General features: G+C 39.4%; 1 protein-coding gene across 6 annotated transcripts in view; it reads right to left on the bottom strand.

Moving 5' to 3' along the window:
* The window catches only part of camkk1a (calcium/calmodulin-dependent protein kinase kinase 1, alpha a), a 91722-nt gene that overhangs the window by 27358 nt on the left and 38155 nt on the right, over positions 1 to 26209 (bottom strand). For all 6 annotated transcript variants that reach the window (XM_060863545.1, XM_060863548.1, XM_060863549.1 and 3 more), the window contains 7 exons: positions 18003 to 18414; positions 11183 to 11230; positions 10697 to 10750; positions 4878 to 4929; positions 4522 to 4655; positions 3658 to 3694; positions 1735 to 1756 (listed from right to left, as the gene is read on the bottom strand). In XM_060863545.1, coding sequence (XP_060719528.1) covers positions 1735 to 1756; positions 3658 to 3694; positions 4522 to 4655; positions 4878 to 4929; positions 10697 to 10750; positions 11183 to 11230; positions 18003 to 18326 — 671 coding nt within the window. In that variant the 5' untranslated portion in view covers positions 18327 to 18414. The remainder of the gene's footprint in view (positions 1 to 1734; positions 1757 to 3657; positions 3695 to 4521; positions 4656 to 4877; positions 4930 to 10696; positions 10751 to 11182; positions 11231 to 18002; positions 18415 to 26209) is intronic.

The raw sequence follows: 26209 nt of genomic DNA, 5'->3' as shown, positions 1-26209 counted from the left end.
TCTTTAACAATCTTTCTGAAGCTTAATTAAAAAAAAAAAATGATATAAATGTAGAGCTTAAAAATTACATACTGCCACTTTAAATTTTAAGAAAAGTGTGCTCTAGCCTGCATAGTGAATATAATTTAAAAGGTGCTGATTTTGCACTTGTATGTTAGTACTCAAAGTCCATCATCTTTTATGTTCTCTTTTGTATGTCATTAATTATTACTTTAAGAAGAAGGTGACTGATAAAGAAAACGTCATTATTACAAGTGAACAAGTCTTCCAGTGCGGACCGAAAAACAAACAATAAACCTCTTTGTATCGGAATTAGCAAACAAAATCAAACAAAAAGTTATATAAAAATGACTCACAAATCTCCCACATGCATAACCATCCTATTCATATCCTACAGCCTCGTGCTGTCCAAAGGCCAAACACTTTCAGCTAGTTGTAGTGGTAATGGTCCATTTTGTAATTATGCAAAAGCAAATATATATATATATATATAATCTTGGCCCTTTTGTGGAAAAGACACGCACAAATCCGCGCAAGATCCAATAATACGATTTCTCTTTGCAGCATAGTGTAGCTGATTAGGCAGGTAAAGTTGGCTTTAAATTACAACAAAATGTCACATTTGAAAAAAGAATAGACTCGTAAGGCAAACTGGGACACTGCTTGCCCTTTAAAGCTGCGACCTGGACAAACGTGCAGATATATTTCATATAGTGCAAAATGGGGACGACATTTAAATGGCTTTAAAATGGTTACGCTTTCTGTAATGCACTGTGGGAGAAATGTTTATAAGGCTACATGACACCCTTCATTACAAATGACTTCATTCTCCATAAATATGTCAAGGCTTTTTTTCAATAGGCATTTAAAATAGGTATTTAATGTCAGACCCATGTGATGTACGGTTTTGCTGAAATATGGTTGCGTTGTGACCCTTTCTGGATTGATGTACAGTAGTGTTGTTTTTTTCTGGTATGTAGGAGTCACATGCATGATGGTGATGTGACAAACAAAAGGTCAAAACCAAGCTTAATCTAATTTAGAATCACAGAAAATATACATACTGTAACTCAAACAGCCCCAAATACCTGGTGGTTACCATAAAACCCTGAATATACTGTAAGGTGCATTATTTAGATGCTGTTTAAAGCAGCTTCGCTATGTGGTGTAGGAGAGCAAGCAGTATTTTTATACTTCCCATTTATCATTAAGAATCATGTGTTTTGTGTATTAGAGTTGTACAGAAGTCCAGAAAGGTCATGTGTTATTTTCTTTGTTGTTATCTTAAGGTAATCAAGGTTGTTTATTAGAGATCCAACCAACCAACAAACCAATCCAAAAATCAACAAATCAATCATTTCCTCTATCTATCCATCCATCCATTTGTCCATCCGTCCACCCTGGTCCATCAATCAGTCCATCCATCCATCACTCACTCACTCCAGCTATCCATCCATTTATACATCCATCCGTCGCCCAGTCCATCTATCTTTCCCACCATCCATCCATCAATCAAGTCATTCAGTGGGTGACTCAGAAATTTGACTCTGTACCACAGTAAACACTATACGTATATGAGGCACTTGGAATGTTGCGGGTTAGTAAGAAAAGGCTGAGCTGAGTGATCACAAATATGCCAGAGAGGACAGGATCAAATGGAAGGATGGAGTGATGGAAAGAGAAACAAGCCAAGACTTTAATTAGAACAGAGGAGAGGAAGCACAGAGCACTTACCCTTTCTGCATTAGCTCAAACACTGCAGAGAGAGAGAGAGAGAGAGAGAGAGAGAGAGAGAGAGAGAGAGAGAGAGAGAGATAAACATTACAGATCTCTTGTACAGTATACAGATTACAAAATAAACACAAATGCTTCAAATCACATTCATGTCTTCAACAGTTTGGTCAATTAAACCTTTAGTTATGGTTAAAGTCCAGTGACTGAAGAGTTTAAATTTGAGTTTAAATTCCAAAATCAACCAGAGTGTCATGCATAGGACCACAAGCAAGAGCTAGAACTTGTTCATCCATCTGTGGGAAACCTGAGGCATATCCCTGGAGACACAGGGCACAAGGCAGGGTACATCCACCCATCCATCTTCTACCGCTTATCCGGGGCCGGGTCGCGGGGGCAGCAGTCTGAGCAGGGACACCCAGACTTCCCTCTCCCCAGACACTTCCTCCAGCTCCTCCGGGGGAATACCGAGGCGTTCCCAGGCCAGCCGAGAGACATAGTCCCTCCAGCGTGTCCTAGGTCTTCCCCGGGGCATCCTCCCGGTTGGACATGCCCGGAACACCTCCCCAGGGAGGCGTCCAGGAGGCAGCCGGAACAGATGTCCGAGCCACCTCAGCTGACTCCTCTCGATGTGGAGGAGCAGCGGCTCTACTCTGCGCTCCTCCCGAGTGACCGAGCTCCTCATCTCTAAGGGAGCCCCCAGCCACCCTGCGGAGGAAACTCATTTCAGCCGCCTGTATCCAGGATCTTGTCCTTTCGGTCATGACCCAAAGCTCATGACCATAGGTGAGGGTAGGAATGTAGATCGACTGGTAAATAGAGAGCTTCGCCTTGCGGCTCAGCTCTTTCTTCACCACAACAGACCGGTATATCGACCGCATCACTGCAGAAGATACACCGATCCGCCTGTCGACAAGCAGGGTACACCCTGAACAAAATCTTTCACAGGGCACATTTTCACACACCCACACACTGTTCACACACCACCGACAACTGCCAAGGTGTGGACCAAATGTGTGACGCTCAGCTTGTACTGTATTTTGTGTACTGTACTGACTTGCAAACAACCAAACAAACAAACACAGAAAGCAAGTAAAAACTAAAACACTACAGGATATGTTGGTATAGGAAAACAAGTTCAATTGTTAATTTAACAATTAATAAAATGTTAAGTGTTTTATTCCTCTTCTACCACAGCAATTTGTTCACATTTACAGTTGGGAATTTATACAATAATGAACACTTGTTTATAGATACATTACATGTGTTCTAAAATATTTTTTTCTTCAACTGATTAATGTTAAAAATGAATAAATAATGTTTATTATCAGCATTAGATTATTGGCACATCTAGTAATCCAAGTCCCTGAGGCTGATTTGTTACTATAGAAACAATAATATATTAGAATAAGCTCATTAACACAAATCAACGAATCTGTCCAGCTGCTACACCTTTTGACCAATTAGCATGAAGAATAGTAGATAGTGCTGTGGTATAACCTACATAACAATTGCTTTGTCTTTTATTAGCATCACTTCAAGTGCAAACAGCACTCCATAACAAGACAACTCGACTCAGTCCTCGGCAGCTAATCAGATCACTTTCTGTGACTCACGTCGTCAGACTACACAGTCCTCCATTTGATCTTGTCTGCTGTGTTTTTGCAAAACTATTACAGTAGATTATCGATCTCTCCCTGTAATAGGAGTTATGCATGGCTCATGACAAGGCTGTAACTCAAACCCAAATACCGGCAGTCAGAAACAATAAAATACAAAACGATAAAAAGTGACTTTTAAGCCTCGTTTCAGGCCTCATGTACAGTATCTCAAATCAGAGACAAATTCATGGCTCGCGAGTTGTACGGAAGTTAAATCATGTGAATGATGACAGTTTTATAGCTGTAATAAGAACATTATTCGTACCCATGTGCAGGTTGTCCTCGGCTGGGTCGTCCAGCACCTGAAAAAGAAATGGTATGTGGATCAGAAACTCCCAGAAGCCCTGTGGTGCTCCACTGGTGTTCATATCCATGTCAAAAAAGACACTCAGTACGACCTAGAACGTGACAAACTAGATTATATGTACAAGTAAGGCATAAGTGAATAAAAGAAGATGAGGAAAAACAAACCACGTGCCCAGCAGAGAAGGTTTGTTATCTTTTTAGATTGTTATTCAAGCTTCAAACCGACAGTCATGAACAAATCAACTCCTTATTCAGTTCTCAGTGTGCTTCTCTCAGCACTCCACCCTCCAACGCTGATGATTGCCTGTGTTTATAATCCCTGCTACCCAAAATAATAAATACCAAAATAACTCCAAAAAATGGTATTTGTGTCTGTTTTGGTTGTGTTCATGTTCAGTGTTGAACTTCTTTGTCATGTCAAACTCCACAGCGCCGCTTAATGACTCGTATAAAAGTAGACGCTCAGGGCTTTAAGAATTTGTAGTTTTTCTGTTTTAATCTAGCCTACTAAAGACAATATACTCATAAAAACTAGAAAAATGGTTCATTTTATTCACACAAATGTTTCTAGCTTCCGAGTGCTTGTTCGTAAGACACTAAAATTTATCTTTAGTACATACTGTTATCTTCAACCACTAAAAAAATGAAATAAAACATCCAAAACTGAAAGCCAACAGTGTTCTGACTAATTTTATATTGATATCTTCAATATTTGGTATTGATATTGACTTGCGGCGATAAAATATTTTATTTGTTTACACTGACTGAAGATTGGTTAAAAAAAAAAAAAAAAAAAAAAAAAAGGGTTGAAGCTTTGACTTACCTCCACTAGTTTGACTATGTTCAGATGATCCAGCTTCTTTAGGATGGCGATCTCTTGGTAAACCCTCTCAAGGGGTCCAAGCACTTTAGGCTGTTCCCCCAAAGCTGCTTTAGGGCCTCGAGGAGGAGGACGACCTGCACACAGAGCACCAAAACTATATATATATATATATATATATATATATATTTTTGTTTAACCAATCTGGATCACACGTTATGTGAAATAGCTTATTCGGGGCAAAAATAAATAAAAAACAAAATGCAATTTATAAAGATCCCTCTAATTTCTTTTAAATGATGAAGATTTTCAGTACTGTAAGTTCAGACTAAAGACAAAGGTTCATTTGGGTAACATACGTGGAAATCCACACTGCTTCATCAGCTTCTTCTTGGATACCACTTTCATTGCCTGGAGAGAGAGAGAGAGAGAGAGAGAGAGAGAGAGAGAGAGAGAGAGAGAGAGAGAGAGAGAGAGAGAGAGATGATTATGAAATTCTCTACATCTCATGGTTCTCCTGCTTTTCTTACCCCTGCCATAGTATAAACCCACCAATCACCATGATTTATGGAGCAGGCTGTCTTTGACTTTCAAGTGGATGACATAATCAGGCCTGACTTCCTTGAATCTCCATCTTAATCAAACAAAAGAGCCTTTTGTATGCGGTGGTCAGGCCTATCCTCCTCATCCAAATCTAGCCTTAATGGAGCACTCCAAGTACAGACCGGCTCCTGCTAAGTGATTGGAAGTGATTATGGAAATCCATGAGCAAATTTGAGAATTCACCAATGAATAATTGAGCACGTAAGAATAATCAGCAGCTGAAAAATGGTTTATCAACCAACAGGAAGGCGCTTGGAAAAAAAATAATTAAATGTACTAGCAAGAAGGGCAAAGTGGAGAAAAAACCCAGACAAAGATTTAAAAGATTAAGTCGGATGTCTACTTTAGTTGTGTAGATAGCAGGTAAAGACAGGGTTTTTAGAACTGTAAAATGATGTGGGTATAAACTGAAGAGGCTGGAGAAAAGTAGTCAGTAGACAGTTTCTGATATTTGAACACCGCTGAAGCCGCGACGACGACGAGACGATATAACGTAATCCGATTTAGTGTTTTAGATCCAACTTTGTGAAAATATCTGGGCTGAACCTGGGGTAGGCTTGCTGTTAATCTCATTTCATTTCTGGAATTTGGCAGATGCCCTTATTAAGAGCGACGTACAAAACACTGTTCACTAGGTTACAGACTTAGGATACCATCAACCTAATACTCTGTTAAGGGTTTCTTTTTTTTTTCATAAAGCAAACAGGGAAAACGTGCTACTTCAAGTGTTTTTAAGAGGTAGGTCTTCACATGTCGTTTGAAGATGTCTGAACATCTAGGAGAAGTTCCTTTCACCACCTCGGTGCCAGAACAGAGAAGAGTCTTGATGTATACCTACCTCTTACCCTGAGAGATGGCGGGATCAGACGAGCAGTGCTGGGAGATCTGAGGGAGCGAGGTGCAGCGTGAGGAGCAATAAGAGCGAAATGGTCCGTTTTTGGCTTTGTAGGGAAGCATCAGTGTTTTGAATCTGATGTGTGCAGCTACTGGAAGCCAGTGGAGGAGCGCAGCAGTACGGTGGTGTGTGAGAACTTAGGCAGGGTGAAAACAAGTCGTTCAGCTGCATTTTAGATCATTTGAAGAATTGTGTCCACAGGAAGACCTGCCAGCAGTGAGCAGTGAGCAGTAGTCCAAATAAATACTAAAATACAGTGTAAAATACTTGAGAAAACGCATTTCGTTGCTGTAATCCAAAAATATTTGGGTTGATTTATTCTTTATTTATTTAATAATTATTTCAATGGAATGTATACGCTTACTCTAACACATTTACAAGAAAAAAAAAAACAAATTTTTACACTTTCATTTCATTTTGTTTTGCATATGTGATTTGATATTAGCTGCGTTTTTACTTCTGTACATTTATATTTTAAGACAGTTAATTACATTTACAATTAGCTTTAGTCTAAAAGGCAATTCAGATGTAATATGATGTACAAATAGATTCTATTAGGCTTCCTAATCCTGATTAATTAAACTTTTTAATTTGCATTTCTTGTAAAATTGTCTTGGTTTAGCTTTATGGAGTCCATCCACATTCCACATGGAAGTCATGATAAGAGTTAGATTTAAAAACTGCGCATTTTTTAAGCTATAATTTTGTTGTACAAACTGCCTTTTATGGATTTTACTGATTAATCATAAGTAAAGCGAGCGAAATTCTAGGTTTTTCTGAGCTGGTAATATATTTAATCAAATAAATCGATATTAATCATGTGCAGAAATAGTAATTTAGAATTATTTAAAATATTTTTTGGTTTGTTTTGGCTCCATACGTCTACTTTACCTTGAGCCCATAGTTTTATTTTAAATACAGTTACTCTGTACACATTCCCTGATTCCACGTTCAAACCCCAGGAGTCTGAACTCAGAACAGCTCCCACTACATCCTGAAACAAGGTTTTTTCCCCCTCAACTGTTCATTTATACGCTTCGATTGCTCACATTGCATAAACACACCTGTCAAATACAGTGTGTACCAGATCCCCAATACAATCAAGCGCATACAGCAACAGCTTCCTCATATCTGGCATTTACACATAGCTGTAAACATCAGATCCACACATTTCAACAATGTCTAATTATCATTTCATTTAAATGAAATAGGCTGATTAAAAAAGATAACTGCACCTGGGTCTATTCTCTTGTGGTTAAAAGAAGGAGTAGCGAGACCGTGTGTACAGGGAGCACCAGGGCTCTCACGATGACGGGCGCTCTGGAACACATCTCTGTTCATTACCGACCAATTTGTGGCACCTGTGCGAGAGATTAGTGTTCTGTAATGAATGAATGAGGGGACATTTCAAACACAGGCGCTGTGTCTCTTTTAACCGCAAATGTAGTCGAAATAAATGGAAAATGTCTGAACGGTCTTCTTTCGTTTGTTCGTTTCTGATTACGCAATGTGTGAATTCAAATACAAGAACAGCTTCGAGTCAGAAGCTAATTCACGGTTTCGCTTATTAAAGGACCGGCTGGAATGGATTCGGAGTAGATGTGAGACTGTGTTTATTAGATAAAGCCATCCCACAAACTCTACATCTACATACTCAAAATAGAGGGAATACGGAGAACTCTAAGAGACGACTGGTACACAGAGACATACGTTAGAAAACTGTATAACTCGAAAAATGTGAGAATCATCACACGTTACCTGCTGGTTAAACCTGCCTTCGCTCCATACACAACCAAACTAGGCCACGCCCCCTCTTTCACTATGACCGTGAATTACTATGACAGAACTGCCAGGGTAATTCACAGCAGCGTTAAAATTTTATCTCCCGTCATGCATTAATCACTCACTTGTAAGTACCTTATCAACACTGTGGTTACTATGTTGCCCGAGTTTCCCTACTAAAGCTAGTGTTACAGTGTTGTTCCATCAAACGTTGGTGAAATTCAAATCCTTTCTATTTATTCTCTGTCTGCGGAAGGGTTTGTGCTATCATGACAGTTAAATAACCGGTTCCCCTTTTCATTAGTTGTGTGGTCTGACTGTGTGCATTTCATTTGCAGAGGAGAATACCCTACAAACTTTGATTAGCTGTCAAGTCATTACAAGTGCATTATACCCTCGGTGGAAAAAATAGCATCTAGTAATTACTACCTCCACAGCTCTATGCTTTCATAAGACAGGCAGTGCAAAGAGGGAATCTGGTAAGAAACCGAATGAGGCGGTTGCTAAATTTAGTATAGCAGAGTCAGCTATACAGCTATATGGCCATTTGAGGTTCCTTGGGAAAATCCGGTGGGTTCCCTCACTTACCCGGTGTTCCAGTGGGCTTGTATTCCCCAGACATCACACAGGCGAGTAAAGTGTGTTTTAGTTAGTTAGGATCGCTGCTGCTTACTGATGCACCACGGACATGGATAGAGATTTTGTTCCAGTGTACAAGACAAGAAACTTACACAACAAACCCTAACGTGACTCCTTTTCCTTAGTACATTTGTTGTTAGACTGCTAGTAGAGATAAGGAAATCAGTATCTAACATCAGAATGGCAACATTTTATTAACCATATAATGCCTACATAAATGCTTCATGACAAATGACATCATTTGTAACATTTAGGTGGGGGTGAGGGTGGTAATGATGATGATGACGTGTGGTGGTGATGATGATGTATGGTGTTGAAGATGAAGGTTAGTGGTGGTGGTGGTGATGGAGGAGGTGGTAGCCGTGGTGATAATGATGATGGTGGTGGTCGTGATGATAGTGTTGGTGATGATAGTGTAGGTGGTGGTCTGATGGTGATGATGAAGAATGCTGGTTGTGGTGATGGTGGTGGTGTGATGATGGTGGTGGTCATGATAGTGTTGGTGGTGATGGTGATAATAGTGATGGTGGTAGTGGGTAGTGGTTAATGATGGTGGTGAAGGTGATAAAGGATGGTGGTAGTGCTGGTGGTGATAGTGTTGTGGTGATAATAGTGATGATGGTGGTGGTGATGATAGTGGTGGTGATCAAGGATGGTGGTTGTGGTGGTCATGATGATTGTGATGGTGGTAATGATGTTAAAGATGGTGATGATGGTGGTGACCATCACCTAATGATGATAAACACTAACTTGACCCAGAATCTTCTATAGATTTTTAATAAAGTTGAGACCTGATGGCTGTGAAAGCCCAATAATATCATTAACCTCATTTCCATACTCATTAACCTGTTCACTGAGCCCTCATGCCCTGTGAATGTGGTGGGGTCATTGTGGAAGAAACCACTCCCATGTGGATAGAAATGTTTCATCATAAGGTAAAGATGAGCTTTATATTGATGCGCAGTGACTCTTCCCTCTAAGTGGACAAGTGGCCCTAATTTGTCAAGCATCATTAGTTTCCCAAGTAAGGGTTAAAATTTCAGACACCGCTATCACATTACTCCACTATTCTGTCGAATAAAACGGGATGAAGTCAACATGCATCCTGTTATAGAATGTATAAGCATGCTGACAATAAAAACAGCTTTTTTTTCTAAACTAGTAAGCTCATTCAGCACAGCAATCATGTCTTCACTGTATCAAGAAGCTAAAATAGGGCAGTTTTTGGTAAACAAATTGAGGTCCTTCCATAATCTAATGATGCTTTTACAATGAAATTACAGTAATTAATAATTACAGCCCATCATTATCTGATAAAAATCATTAAATGACGTAAACAGTAGGCCCAATCTCTATGTGTCCAGTACTTTTATTAGCCACATGGATAGATAAATAAAGGCGTGTGTTAAGCTGTTGACGAAAGTCGATGTGATCTTGGAATCTTCATCAACCTCACAGCAAGATTTTACACCTCAAATCCTCTTCCTACACATAAAATAACTACGTGTCAGGGAACATCTCATCCTCCTGGATGTTGTCCTAAGCTCAGCATATTGATTGTTGGGACCCTGCTGCTCAGGGGCACAACCTCACGCTTGTTTTCCTCCTCCACCCACACGTCATATTTATAAAGACGAACGTTCACAGACTACACTGCGTTCACTACAGAAATTACATAATACATACCATTTAAGATCATTTGCACATACTGTATGTGTCACCCAATCTTCCTTTCTGTCGCCACCTCAAACCATTTTCTCCTTCATTTCTGGGTTTTTTTTTACGCTCACTTTCTCAAATCTTGCTTAATTATCTGTTCTGTCCTAGTTCAAGTCTGTCATGTTTTATGGGCCATTTGTAGCTTGTGCAGGTGAGAAGAGTTTCGGATTGAGTGCCTCAGTACTGTCATGTGTACTGCGCACACACACACACACACACACACACACAAACATACACACACACACTGGTTTTAGTCCAGTGTTCCACTTACAGAGTCGCACTTGGCAACAGAAGCTAGAGTGCAGTTAATGGACACTCAAGTGTCTGCTTGAACAGTAGAAGCTCTAAACACTCCATGTCACATTCACCTTCACACTTGTGCTCTAAACCCAAGCGGCAGAAAATAAAGTTATCTATAAGATCATTTGTGATCATCGGAGAGCTGATACAAGTAATCCATTACATCGCTGACTTTTTCCATCATCATCATCGTCTTCATGTTAAAGCAGATAAGAGCGGGAATTCCTTTGAAGAACTCACATAATACTTTTCGTCATCCTCATTGTAGGCCAGTTTGACCACACCGTAGGAACCCTGGAGAGAAAGCAAGAACATAGATGAGTGAAGTGATGAAGAAAGTTCACAAAGTCTTATGGGGAAAAAATGTGCGCCTAATGAGCCAGTTTGGTTTAATGATTCGTTCTAAAAGGAATTCATAAAGAACTAAAACTAGAACTGATCTTGGCTCCTGTGTGAAATTAAATGATTTCCACTACAATAATTCTAATAAATTGGATTTGGTTTTTAATCAGAAATGTGAATGTTTAGGCTTCATTTAAAAAATATAAATACAAATAAGTAATCAGGACTAATGATGTATTTTTGTGGGAAATTAACTTGTCTACAGAATCTGTATGCTGAGCTAGATAAGCTACAGACTCATTGTAAACCTCCTAGAGAACATGGCCAACAAATCGAGGCTGATATACTGAAATGTCCAAAAACAGATGTGCTGAATTTGCTCACCTTCCCAATTTCACTCTTCAGTTTATACTGGTTAAGCTGGATACAGTCCTGATAGAGAGAGAGAAAGAGAGAGAGAGAGAGAGAGAGAGAAGGGGGGGGGAGAGAAAGAGAGAGAGAGAGAGAGAGAGAGAGAGAGAGAGAGAGGGGGCGAGAGAGGGGGAGAGAGAGAGAGGGGGGGGAGAGAGGGAGAGAATGGGAGAGAGAGAGTGAGAGAGAAAGAGAGAGAGAGAGAAGGGGGGGAGAGAAAGAGAGAGAGAGAGAGTGAGAGAGAGCGAGAGAGAGGGGGAGAGAGAGGGGGTGAGAGAGAGGGGGGGGAGAGAGGGAGAGAATGGGAGAGAGAGAGAGAGAGAGAGAGAGAGAGAGAGAGAGAGAGAGAGAGAGAAAGAGAGAGAGAGAGAGAAAGGGGGAGAGAGAAGGGGGGAGAGAGAGAGGCGGAGAGAGAGAGGGAAAGAAAGAAAGAGAGAGGGGGAGAGCAAGAGAGAGGGAGAGAGAGTGGGAGAGAGAGAGGGAAAGAAAGAAAGAGAAGGGAAGTGGAGAGAGAGAGAGAGAGAGAGAGAGAGAGAGAGAGAGAGAGAGAGAGAGAGAAAGGAGGAGAGAGAAGGGGGAGAGAGAGAGGCGGAGAGAGAGAGGGAAAGAAAGAAAGAGAGAGGGGGAGAGCAAGAGAGAGGGAGAGAGAGAGGGGAAGAGAGAGAGGGAAAGAAAGAAAGAGAAGGGAAGTGGAGAGAGAGAGAGAGAGAGAGAGAGAGAGAGAAAGGAGGAGAGAGAAGGTGGGGGGAGAGAGGTGGAGAGAGAGAGGGAAAGAAAGAAAGAGAGAGGGGAGAGCAAGAGAGATGGAGAGAGAGAGGGGGAAGAAAGGAAGGACGAAGAGAGAGGGGGGTAGAGGAAGAGAGGGGGGTGGAGGAAGGGGGGAGTTAATGCTGTATACGCAAAAGAACATCAGATCATTACATGAGCTTAACACAGAAATATGAACTCATGAGGAAACACCCCTCTTACCACACATTTCAGTAAAACAGCACAATCAGACATTTGTTTATGTACAATAGTGATATGATAATTATTTATTTAGCTTTTTAATAAAGACAGAGGCGGGGGGGGGGTGGGGGGTGATTCAAACCACAATCATGTCAGCGATCATGTTGGAATTAAGCCGTTAGTCAATATATTAAATCTTTCGGTCTTTAAATCCACAGGTGCTACAGTAAGTGTAAAAAACCTCAGTCGCACCTCAGTAGCAGGAACTTGTTTATCTTTCTCTTAATATCTGCATTTGCAATGCAGATACATCCCAGAAGCCTGCAATATGCAAACGAGTCCTTTATAAGCATCCTGACCAACATCAGATGTTCAACATGAGCAGGAATCACACAATAGTTCACACAGGAGATGTTCCAGATCCCTCTGCAGAACCGTCTAGTCTCACTCATTACCTGCATCCATACAAATGCTTTCACGTGTCATCAGTAAGAGAAAGACTGAGAGAAAAAACAAAGCATTGTACAGTTTTAAGGGTTTCGGTTCCTCCACCACTGCATCAAATGTAAATCTGACGCTTATCGAATAACTTTTACCTGAATCAGAGAGAAAACAAGACAAGAATGTTTTAAAATTGCTCAGCAGACACTACACACACACACACACACACACACACAGAGTGAAATACATCAATAATGTATTTATCTTGTGAATTATGAACAAACGTTGCACACATCATGCAGAATTCAGTAGAGCAGAGTCGAGGGATTTTATAATCACTACTGGAGACAGACAACCAGTCAGAACACTAGCACATGCTCAGTGAGACCAGCACTGCAGTAAAGCTACACACACACACACACACACACACACACACAGAGTAATAAAAACACTGGCACAGTCTATCAGGTGACCCTGTCAGAAGTAAACCTGCCCATCCATCTATTATTGACTATTTCTTATTCGAGACAGGTGCTGAGCTAGTCTCTCTCTCTCTCACTCTCACTCTCTCTCTCTCTCTCTCTCTCTCTCACACACACACGCACAAACTCACACACATTCACATGCACACACACATCTATCTTGTATTCTCATCTATTTCTCATTACAGTGAAATATAGCAAGAAATACTTAATCTGTCTCTCTCTCTCTCTCACACACACACACACACACACACACACACACACGCACACACACACACACAGGTTGTACTATAACCCAAACACAAAAATGCAGCCATTTTCATAATAAATGATATGTAACTATTTAGCAAGAAAAGAAATATAGAAACATTCAAGGTTGTATTTCGTTTTTTTTTCTATAAAAACCATCCCATCATTCTGTGATCAGAGATACAGAGAGGAGTTTAATTCAACTTGTTCCTTATTTATGACAGAATGTATAATGTGTGTAGTAAAGCAGTTCCTTGGTATCATATTATTTTATGTTGCAAATATTACAATATGAGTCATGATTTTCGTTTATTTTCATTCATTGAGACACCCAAGAGGTCTATTCTTATTACTGTCTGAAATACCAGATAAAAGATTTATTACATTTTTCACTTCTGCATTATGTTTATATAAGAAAGTACCTCATTTGCTCATGTTTGAATGGGGGGACGACTTGTGTTTGTGATAATCTATCCATCCATCAATCCATCCATCCACCCATTAATCCACCTATCAATCCATCCACCCATTAATCCACCCATCCATCCATCCATTTAACCATTAATCCATCCATCTATGTATCCATCCATCCATCTATCCATCCATACATCTTTCCAACCATCCATCCACCCATTAATCCATCCATCCATCCATCTTTCCATCCAACCATCTATCTATCAATCCATTAATCCATCCACCCACCCCTTAATCCATCCATCCATACATCCATCCATCCGTTCATCTATCCATTTAACTATTCACCTGTTAATCCATCCATCTATTCACCCTCTAATCCATCCATCCAGCCACCCATTAATCCATCCATCCATACCTCCATCCATCCGTTCATCTATCCATTTCACTATTCACCCATTAATCCATCCATCTATTCACCCATTAATCCATCCATCCATCTGTTCATCTATCCATTTAACTATTCACCCATTAATCCATCCATCTATTCACCCATTAATCCATCCATCCAGCCACCCATTAATCCATCCACCCATCTATCCACTCATTAATCCATCCATCCATCTTTTTACCCATTAATCCATCCATCTATCGACCCATTAATTCATCCATCAATCTATCTATCCATACATCTTTCCATCCAACCCTCCATCCATCCATCCACCTATCCATCCATCCATCTATCTATCTATCTATCTATCTATCTATCTATCTATCTACGCAAGTAGAAAAACAAATTCTATTCAGCAAAGTTAGTTCTATTCCATTTGATATCTTATGTTTTAAAATAAATAAATAAATAAATAAAATAAATTAGTATGCTTTAAAAAGTATTGTACATAGTAAGGGTGTGTGGCTTAAAAACTGCAAAGAAAAGAAAGAGATGAAGAAATTGAGAAAATGAGCAGAAAGAGAAAGAGGCGATCCTTAACCCAATGATGAGAGCAGGCTCACATAACGGCATTAAAGAGCAAGTACTTTGACCTCGGCCTGTCAGTCAGCCACAGCTAAAGCCCCAGCAGTGAATAAACAGACTTTGAAGTGAAAATGAAAAAGAGAAAGAGAGACTGTAAACATCCTCTGCTTCAATGCCGAGCCGTAACACTGAGATCACGGGCTTGTAAAAGAAGAAGTGAAAAGAAGAGAAATGAAAGACTGATACCATACATACATATTATACAAATCTGTTTTATTTCCCCTTCATTTAATTATTACAGAACTGTGTGGACAAAACAATCCTATATTTATCAAATCAGACCTCTTGTATGGTCCTAGATCAGATATACAGTATATCTGATGTGGCTATTTGACATGAGAGTCAGATTATTGTGGGGTTTTTATCATTCAGCTGATGGAACGGCATTAGAACGAACCTGTCGCAACAACGTCGAGGCAAAATAAAGTGAAAAACAACAAAGCAATGGGGCAGAAGTCTTCATAAAAATAATAATAATAATAATAATAATAATAATAATAAGCCTTCATAATGTCAATAATAATATTATTAATAAAAAACCTTTCATTTGTCACATTATTTGTTCTGCTGATCTTACACAGGGTTACTGAGAGCCTGGAGTCTTTTCCAAGGGACTCAGGACACAAGACACCTGGGACAAGGTGCCAACCTATCGCAGGGAAGAAACACACACACACACACACTCAAACACTCATTCACACACACACACACACACACACACACACACACACACACACACACACCAGTCTATTTAGAGATTCAGGCAATCAGCCTACAATGCATGTTTTTTGGACTGGAGAAGAGACTTGAAAACACAGAGGAAACCCCACGCAGTGAGAAGGTGGGAATCAATCCGGCAGGAAGTAATAAGCCTTATTAAGATTTAAACATAACAGCCGTGTGGTCAAGCTACTTGTTTTTGAGTAGATATACTCAACAGCTCTTAATCCAAAGAGGAAAATACCACACATACACACAAACACACACACACACACACACACAGCTAGACTGGTATTTTTTTTTTGCCGTTACAGCCTCATGTACAGCTGACAAACTGATCAAAAACCTCCGAGCAAACTGTAACACAGGCCCAAGATACGTTCGAATTCATTTGCTGCTTTTGCTATGATGGACCATCTCACCAATATGTGAGATTACAAATAGTTTGTCATGCATGCAACATGAATCATGCAAAACTGATATTGATGTGTACGTATGCAGGAGGTGTCAGGGAACAAATTCACTCAGGAGTCACATGAAAGACAGATTCGGGTCAGATTTTACAGTTTACAACGAGAAGTGTCAAAACAGATCGTGCAAAAATGCAATCATTCAGTAGGTCACGTACTAACAGATACATCGAATTCGAATAATGAAGGCTTTAGGGTTAAATTTGCAGAGAAAGTCTTGCACGCTCAGATTTCATAGCCTCCCGAGGTCATAAACAGGCTGTCAAGCAGCTCTAGGTGTAGCTCTCTTTACACGCGTCTTTACAGCTTTTGGGTTCCAACTTTCAAAATGATTCTCGTTGTTTCTCAAACCAAATTGTGTCAGACTTACAGCGAGGCTGATTTATGTGTCGCTTTACAACAAGAAAAAATACTAGAACGTACATTTCCTGAAGAAAATGTGAATGGTGCTTGTACGTGGCAAATCCCGGAGGCTAGTCAAGACGAGCATGTGACGTCATCTGAATACTCTTGAGGAAGTTTTCCTCATTGTGTTGAGTGTTTTTGAGTGTCACATGTCCATGTTGTGCTAATTTTTTATTTTCACGTGACATCACGTGACGTCATCAAATTACATGTGAGGAAGTTCCCCTCATTGTTGTGAGTGTTTTGATAAGTCACATGTCCATGTTGTAAAAAGTTTTTTGATTTTGCATATTTTGGGGGCGGGGCTGCGGCACAACCGGAAGGCCAGTCGGTACACCAATTTAACTTTGTTCAGAGTATCACCCTAAAGGAGCTGGATGAGTTTGGTGTAGATAGTTCAAAAGCTTGCCAAGTTATAAACCTCCAAACTTTATAATGGGAGTCTATGGGAAAAGAGGCCACTTTGAGACCCGGTACCGGAAGTACCGGTACTCGGATCGCTTAGAAAAGTCATAGCACACCTCTCCTCAATGAGCCGGTCGATTTGACAGCTCATTCATGGGTCTAGGACAAAAGCTGCGGGACAAGTTACGCGCCGAGGTTTTGTCCGGCACAATAGTAATAATGTTGCTTTGCAAGCACCATTAATTAGCAACGTCTAAGATATGGAGGAGCACTATGTTCTTTTACTTAGGAGGAAGAAAACAAACACACACACACACACACACACACACACACGGGAAATGTCACTCATACAATAAACTCTTCATCAAATGATTTGGTAACACAGAAACCGTTTTGCTTGGCTATTTCATACAATGATGTTTAATTAGTGGGCTGATCCATTCTCAGATAAAATCTCACAGGAACCAAGAACCAGCGTGTCTAGGGGAATAAATGAATCATGGAAAAGAAGCCATTTAAAACTTGACATAATGAACTGAAATAAGGGGGATCAGACGGAGACTGCGGTAACCATAGCAACAAATCAACAAACCAGACCAACGGTCATACTGCCACTGTGCAGTCCCTCTGACAGACAGAGAGAGAGAGAGAGAGAGAGAGAGAGAGAGAGAGAGAGAGAGAGAGAGAGAGACAGAGGGGAGATAAATGCAGATAGCAGGAGAGACAGACAGAAAGACAGAGAGACGACAAGAAAGGCAGGCAGAGTGACAGATGACAGAACATAAAGTGAGAAACAGATACTGAGATTGAGTGAGATAGAGAGACAAAGACAAACTGAGAAATAGCAAACAGAGAGAATGAGGCAATATGGTGGTATATGACGATTCTTGTTGTTTAATGTCTTTTTTAAGTGCATAAAACAGAATAAGTTGTCGATTGTTTTGTATTTTAGAATTGGATTTTGGCCCATTGTTTTATCAGCTGCTGAAAACTACTGACATTTGAACTGATATGTTTTCAATAATGTGAGTTAAAAGAGTTTGTTTAAGGTGTAGAGTATATCTGTAATGTTGTCTTTAGTGTCAGGGGCATCCGTGTCTGTTTAAATGAAACATGTGGCATTACAAACAGGAAGGATTTAAACAGGAAGTCAAGAAATAACTGAAAGAAAAAACGTTCGTGTCAAGGTTGAGCAATACATTCTTACATAACCAGTAAGTCACCTGCGAGTCTGAAATGGACACCCGCTTGGACTCGATAGTTGGCCGTCGTGCAGCACGTGGTGAAATGTGCGAGATGCGCTCGGCTCCGCCCCCTGCTGACAGGTAGGTCCCTCTTTCCTGAAGTGACATCTTCCTGCCGGAGAGGTGTGGCCTTTGGGGTGGAGCCCTCTTAAGCCCCGCGCCATTTCTCAGCCCGTTGGGGGAAGGATCAGTTAAGGTGATGGCGGCCATCTTGGCGGAGAGAGGCACTGGGGATGAAGAGGTGGAGTCGGAGTCGGGCTCGAGCTCTGGTCCCCCGTAGCCGGGGTCGCTGCTCATCGCCATGGAGACAGGGCTCTGGGAGGAGCTTAGAAGCAGAGTGGAAAAGGTTTGACCGAGGGTTTCATCAACCGCCCGCCCTCCAGTTCACTGTCTGCAATCACAGAAGAAAGAGAGATACACAATAAACAAAGTTCCCAAATGTTGTTCAGGTGAAGAGAAAATAAAATCCCATCATTAAAAAGATGCTGTAATTAGAGTGATGCTAGAACATCAATATACATCTCCTACAACACACAGCTATTCTAAATAATATGTCTAAACAGTCCCTTATGTTTTAGAGTTATAGAGGCAGACTACTGGAGAATAGTAGTGTGCAGTTTTGGTACACACTGGGGAAATGATTCACTTCTCCTCTTGGAGTGTTCAGAAATGCACTTAAAATGTGCAAAATAATTCAAAGAGAGAGAAAGGGGGAGGGAGTGGGGGACAGAGAGAAGGAGAGACAGTGAGAGAAAGAGTGAGAAAGAGAGGAACAGTGAGAGATATACAGAGGGGGAGAAAGAGGGGAGAGATGGAGGTTAGAGAGAGAGAGAGAGAGAGAGAGAGCAACAGTAAAAAAGAGAGGGAGAGAGGAAGAGAAAAGGGAGACAGGGGGTTAGAGAGGGAGAGAGAGAGACAGAAAGAGATTAAGAGAGAGAAAATGCTCTAAATATTGTAGCTTTAATTGGAGAACTAACAAGAATAAATGTGCACATAAACAAAATACTTCACATGACTTTAACATCAATACACTTCCACTTTTCATTTTGCATGTGAACTAATCGCCCTGTTACCCTTCAGTCTGCATACTGCTATTATCATATAAGGTTTTCACGATATAACAATTTAATAATCTCCATACGGTATAACACTGCCGCTAGATATTGTGCGAATGCATTAAGTTAGATGAGATTAGCGGACCTGCCGTTCTTCATGCATTTTGCATGAGTGAGTTAGCATTTAAAAATACAACCAGTAAGAGGTTAATATAGTTTCCCAATTAAACATAAGATCAACCGGTTCACATTTTAATATGTAATGATTTTCACAGGTGTTGCACAGTAATAACTGACACCACGTGAAAGCTCCGCACTCTTTTCACCATTTCACAAGATCTCAGGGCTTTCAGGTCTCATGGGCAGCCTTACTATCTATGAAGTAAATGAAATATCTTTTGTGCTCATTAATATAAAATAAAATCTATCGATATATGCTTGAATTGGCTAACATTGTAGACAAGTATGTAGCTAACATCGGTTAATTAATCAAGACGCCAGTTGAAAGAAAAATAAATAAATAAATAAATAAAAAACACCTTTCCAGTGGATAAAAATTATGACCTAAAGATAGCAAATAGACAGCAGCAGGCTAGTAGAAAATCTTTAGAAAAATTACTGATTTTTTTTAAACCATTTACTTCACATTATTCAAAAGCAGTTAAGTAAATGGTTGGCTGTAATGATTACTTCACTGTGTACTGAATGTGATTACCACAGAGAAGAATTTAAAATGTTTGTCTTTACTCTGGAGGAAAAAAATGTCACCAATTTATGTGAAATATAATAAAAAGTTTCAATGAATACGTTTTACGAAGCGAGTTTCTGTACAACGATTTCACTTCACTTTTAACTTCTCTTGTTCATAAATGAATGTTCAAATGTGTGTTATTCATCCTTTCAAAAAATTTCCATTTTTCCAGTGTTCCATTAGACGCGAGTTTGGAGTAAACATGTTGTTTTTCTCCTTCTATACAGGAACAGAGATGAGATTCTTCTTGTTAGCATGATTAGCTTTAAAAAGCCCTGAGGTATTTCGTTCAGTGTGTTTTCTCTCAGTCAACACTTTGTAGTCTGCTTTCCGTTCCTTTCCTTTTCTTTTCTTTCCTTCCACTCTGGTGATATCAAGGAGAGAAATCCTAACCGAGTGTTATTATGAAGATGACATTCCGTGTGCTCGGAAAAAAAAGGCGTAGGTTTTGTTGTGTAACTGCTCACGCTGCTGTCACTGAGAATACTGCCACAGCGAGGGGCAGAAGCACTCATCCATACTGGTGGGTAATTGAAAAAAATGTGCCTAAATGAACCTTTCCTTGAGGGCTGAGATAATCAAGATTAATTGTATGGATGAGATGGGGTGCATTTGCTGTTGTGTGTGTGTGTGTGTGTGTGTGTGTGTGTGTTTGTCTCCTAGTTTCAGACACATCCTTGCTGCAGTGCTGCTGCTTGCCAGAACTGTGTATTCCCTCAACCACATGCACACATTTTTTCTGTTGCCGCAGGACGTACCTCATCATTCCCTTCATAAAAACAAATCAAAGTAGCATAATTGCTAGCATCTGAAAACTCAGCATTCGTTCACTAGCTAACTGACTAAATGAATACATAAAATCACTTTGAGCACTGTACTTTAGGTAGTTTAAGTTTTAAATATTACCTATAGTTTTAAAAATAGAGATAAATTTGAAAATTACGTCATCAATTTTCTGCCATTCCAAAACAGCTAGTCGGCTGCTACAGCTGCTAGTAAATTAGCTTGTATTTCTTATAAAAACCAAGTGGAATTTTAGGATCTTAATCTGGATTTGTGATGAGAATATTCTCAGGGATTTACAACATTTCTTATTTACTCTTTTTTTTTTTTTTATCATTTATTTATTTATTAGTAGTAGTAGTAGCTTTGTATGCTTACTATCTTTTACTTAGGAACTTCTTGGGGCTAAAGGTTTCTGGCTACAAGTTCATCCTGAAATCCCTTTTTCACTGTATAGTTGTTATTTTGTTTGTTTTCATATCTTTGCCTTTAATGGAGTATTATAGTCGTTATGACGTGCAAAGAATCTAGAAAAAACTTGTAGAAAGTTTTGAGCTGTAATGTTTTGTAATATGAAATAAAACCTATTGTATGCTTTACTTAGCTAACATTAGACAAGTATATAGTTTTAAAAAATGTTTTTTTATATTCAAGATTCCACAGAAATTTTCTGGCTAAAATTTTAAAACTAAATTAAAACAAAGAAACAAACGAATAAAAACTGGGGAAAAACAGCCTGTGGATAAAAATAGTAAATAGTCCTACATTAAAGTGTCATGTTAATCATGACAATATGTAGAAAATGAATAAACTCTTACATTTAGGTCTTTTATATTAGATATTATCATTTTGTGTAAATAATATCACAAAAAAACAGCTCTACAGTACTGGAACTATGCCAAAATGGCCAATTAGCTTAGTCTATCATCTTGAGGCTTCACCACAAAGCAAAACCAACTGTTTTATTGTGTAACGGATCTCTTTTGTGTGTAATTATGGATGTTATTTAAATCAAAGCTCCAGAATCAAAGCAGAGTTGGACAGCTGGACAAGCCATTGTTTGCCTGATAAAAAATTAAATAAAATCAATAGAGCTCTTCAAACCAATACAGACAGAAAGACAGGAGGAGATGGACAGAGAAAGAGCGAGAGATGGGGGATTATGTAAAATTATCTTCCCACCTTCACAGAAGCCTCTTCACATACTTCTCATTGAGGATTATTATTCAACCATGCACAGTAACAAGGTAACTGAATTCGAATGACGCAAATGCAACTAAAAAAGAAGAAAAGCCAACAAAACTCATGCACTGTCTATCGTCACTGACCAGATTTCCTCCTGCACGCCTACGGTTTAAAAAAAAAAAAAAACAGATGGCCTGAATGACTAAGCAAAGACGAAACACAAAATGTTCAAACTTCACAACACAAATGGCAGGGGATCCACTCTCAATTAGCCGGATTTGGGGCATGCCAAGTATTTCCTCTTCAATACTGTTTCAAGGTTATCCAAGGCAGCCAGAGAATTTAGAGCAATTTTTATTCTCTACAGACTCTTGAATGCTTCATATTTCAAAACGAGTATGTGGATGGTCCACAGATTGCACAGGAGGACATTAGCGTTCATACTGCATTGTTGCGGCGTCTGATCGATTGCATTTATAGCTCGCCGTTTCATCAAGGGTCAGTTCTAGAGAAACCAGTATGCTTTCCAGAGAACATGTTCACTCGCAGGCAAATAGAGAACTGCAAATAATGCATCAAACAGATGTCAGAAAATCTACTCGGCTAGGCTGGAGTAGAAAACTACTTCCTTTCCAAATACATTTCAACTACCTTCTAACTACGCTAACAAAGTATTAAAGAATCATGCCTATAAATTCACAATGTAGTCTATAATTCTGCTTTGCCCATATCTCTCTAAAGTCTTCCACTGGCTTACGAGTTACATAATAAATATCCATCCTAATTTATAACTAATAACCAGGTTCATCAGTGGTTCATTTAAATTCTTAATTGAGAACTAAAGTCCGCAACCAGAAACAGAGACAAATAATTACGTCTGTTGTGTAGGTAGCTACTGTATGAAACAAAATTGACTTGCAAAACAAAGTTGTGATTAAATATGTAGCTGTGTTTAACCGTCATAAGTCTAACCTGAAGCTATGTTTAAACATAATGATTCATAAAGTTTTTTCAACGAGTTTTCATCTATTTTTTTTAGCTACATTTAAACACAATGTTTTCATTTAGTTTTTAAGTTTTTTATTTAATAAGTTAGTCTTAATCGATTTTCAATCCAAAGACTCGCAAAAAGAAGTGATTATTCTATAGCTATGTTTAAATAAAACGACTCGCAAAACAAATGTTTTTATTTAAGAATGTATCTAGGTTTAGGTAATGCTTTAGGTAATGTTTTCATTTAACCTGTAATCATGTTTAAACATGCAAAATCAAATTTTCATTATATATATATATATATATATTTTTTTTTTGTGAAAGTCATTTTGATTAAACATATTTTGATGTGATTGTGCTACTTTTGAAAGTGGATAATATGGTACGTGGAGAGAAGTAGACAAACATGGTACTGGACATCACAATGGATCTTTGTCCAGCAGGCTACCTAATCAATTAATTGTGTGTCCATAATGTCAAACAGAATCAGAATCGTTGGTGACTCAAAGGTACAGACATAAATAACACTATACTATATAAGAAAACAATGCAGACGATGAGATACAATATAGACAGAATGAGTATAAAATATGAATATAGAATGAATAAAATATATAAAATATGAGTATAGAATATGAAGGATCAGTTATGTACATAAAGTGTGGGAGTACAAATAACAATATTGTGCAATATTATGCTTTTTGTGCAATATACAGCAGCAGTAGTGTGTAATATACAGATGATTTGATGACTGACAGTCCTGATAATGCAGTACTTATGATAAGAAGCAGTGAATATAATTATGGTGAGTTGTTAATCAGGGTGATTGCTGGGGAAAGAAACTGTTCCTGTGTCTGGCAGTTTTAGTAAGCAAAGTTCTGTAGCGCCTGCCAGAAGGGAGGAGCTGAAAGAGGTTGTGTCTAGGGTGCGAAGGGTCAGTAGTGATTTTCCCTGCCCGGTTTCTGGTTATTATTTTTTTTGCTGTTCTAACCGTGAGTTGCAGTCTGTTTCTGTCCTGTTTTGTTGCTGCACCAAACCAGATGGTGATGGATGTGCACAGGACAGAGTCTATGACTGCAGTGTAGAACAGCATCAACAGCTCCTGTGGCAGACCAAACTTCCTTAATTGACGTAGAAAGTACATCCTCTGCTGGGCCTTTTTTGAAGATAGAGTTTATGTTGCACACCCATCTCAGGTCTTGGGAAGTGGTAGTGCCCAGAAACTTGAAGGCCTCCACAGATGACACCGGGCTGTTGGATATTGTGAGGGGGAGTAGTGTTGAGGGGTCTTTCCTAAAGTCCACTATCATCTCCATTGTTTTGAGGGTGTTTAGCTCCAGACTGTTCTGACTGCACCATAGCACCAGCCGCTTCACCTCCCGTCGGTATGCAGATTCATCTCCATCTTGGATGAGACCAATGAGCATAGTATCATCTGCAAATTTCAGGAGTTTGACAGTCTGGTCACTTGAAGTGCAGTCATTAGTGTAAAGGGAGAATAGCAGTGGGGAGAGGACACATCCCTGTGGAGCACCAGTGCTGATTGTCCGAATGCTGGAGGTAACACCTCCCAGTCTCACCTGTTGTTTTCTGTCTGTCAGGAAGCTGGTGATCCACAGACAGATGGAAGATGGAAGATGTCATTCAGATGGAACATGTCAATCAATAATGTATTAAAAATGAAAGTTAAAAAAAAGAATCACCACGTTTGTTACAAATTAATCATACAGTCACACTGACCCACACTACGCCCGCTGGAGTGATTGACATGACACTGTCTAAAACAAACGGTTGCTTTCCTCGAGTCTGATGCAAGAATCTTCAATATTTCCATTTGATCTTGAAAACGTCAGTTTGTCTCCACAGTTTGTTTTTCAGAGACTGAAAACCTCTCAATGAGCAAAGGATAGTGATAATATCACAGTTTTTATACATTCATACACAGGTTGTACTATGTGAACGTGTGGATGTGATAACCTAGTGGTTAAGGTGTTGGACTACTGATTGGAAGGTGGAGACTTCAAATCCCAGGTCCACCAAGCTGCCACCACTGATCCCATGAGCAATGTCCTTAACCCTCAATTGCTCAGTTGTATCTCTGGATAAGGGTGTCTGCCATGAATGCAAAGGATGCTGCGACCCACCGATCCTCAACAGGTGGTCTTCCTGTCGCCCCTGACAACCGGCCGTACCGAGCCTGCATCAGTGTATGCACCTAAATTGCTGGCTGTTTTTTTCATCCTGTTGTGTATGTATTCCAACCCCTTATTCTGGACATGCACAGTTATTAAAAACTAATGAAAGCCAGAAATGAGAGAGAGAGTGTAAGAGAAAGAGAGAGAGAGAGAGAAGACACTTTCTGATGATCCTCTTAACACCGCTCCACTGACCAGCCCGTGACCTGCTTTAAAAGCTGCCTAAGAACTGGCAAAGCTGTAAATCAATGGATAAACCATAAACACACACATATCACAGTGACTGTGAGTGAGAGCATATGCAGGAATATACATACTGCTGTATCTGTAAGGTGTGCATAAATAATCTCAGCAAGCTGGAGTTACACTCATGCTAAACTATGCTAAAAACAATTGAATTAAACTTGTTACTGATAATCTTTCACTAACAGCACAGATCAGTCTTTTACTCATAAACCAAAGCAACTTGCCAGTGCTTACATGAATTAAACAAAGACACATAATGTACGATTCATCTGTTTGACAGAACATCTTCACAAAAAGAACAAGAGAAAAAAAATTAGCTTGTTTTGTTTTCAAGACACCACAAAAAGCCCTCAGTCTGTTACAAAGCGCTGATATTGGAGACTCCTTCCAAAAATGCTACTAGAAAACTTCACCTACGGACATAGTTGCTGTTAATTGTTATTCTTACCATCATCTGACCAATCAGAATCAAGTATTAAAATACGCTATTGCATAATGAATTATAAATAACCTCTAACAATGTTAAATATTGTTATTTATACTGTTCTTTAAATTCTCAGAGTCCTACAGTACATTCCCTGTCTATTTCCTAATAGACAAATTGAATAGAGTTCCATTGGTTAGCCAATAACTACCCATCAATGCCCCTAAAACTATAACAATTGTTCATTAAGTAAGCATTAATTAATAATAAAGAACTAATGAGAAATGGGAATGAAGCTTGAGCAAGAATGATCCATTACTGCAAATTAAATTCCCATAACTGTTGACTAATTGGACATGAATTAATTACTAAAGAACTCAGCTTGATGGCTTTAATGGACTACATGGAGCTCAGACAGAATCATTAGAACAGAAGGATTTCCAGTAAATGTTTTTTTTCACATAAACACAGAAAGTGTCAGGACTCTGCCTGGACTTTGGCCATGTGCCTTTTGTTTATGTTCCTTGTTCACGTGTCTGCCCCGCCCTTGTCTT

The sequence above is a fragment of the Tachysurus vachellii genome, chromosome 26 (assembly GCF_030014155.1).
Source record: "Tachysurus vachellii isolate PV-2020 chromosome 26, HZAU_Pvac_v1, whole genome shotgun sequence".
Lineage (NCBI taxonomy): Eukaryota > Metazoa > Chordata > Actinopteri > Siluriformes > Bagridae > Tachysurus > Tachysurus vachellii.
Note: the sequence above shows the minus strand (reverse complement) of the source record. Positions and strands in the feature narration are given on the sequence as shown.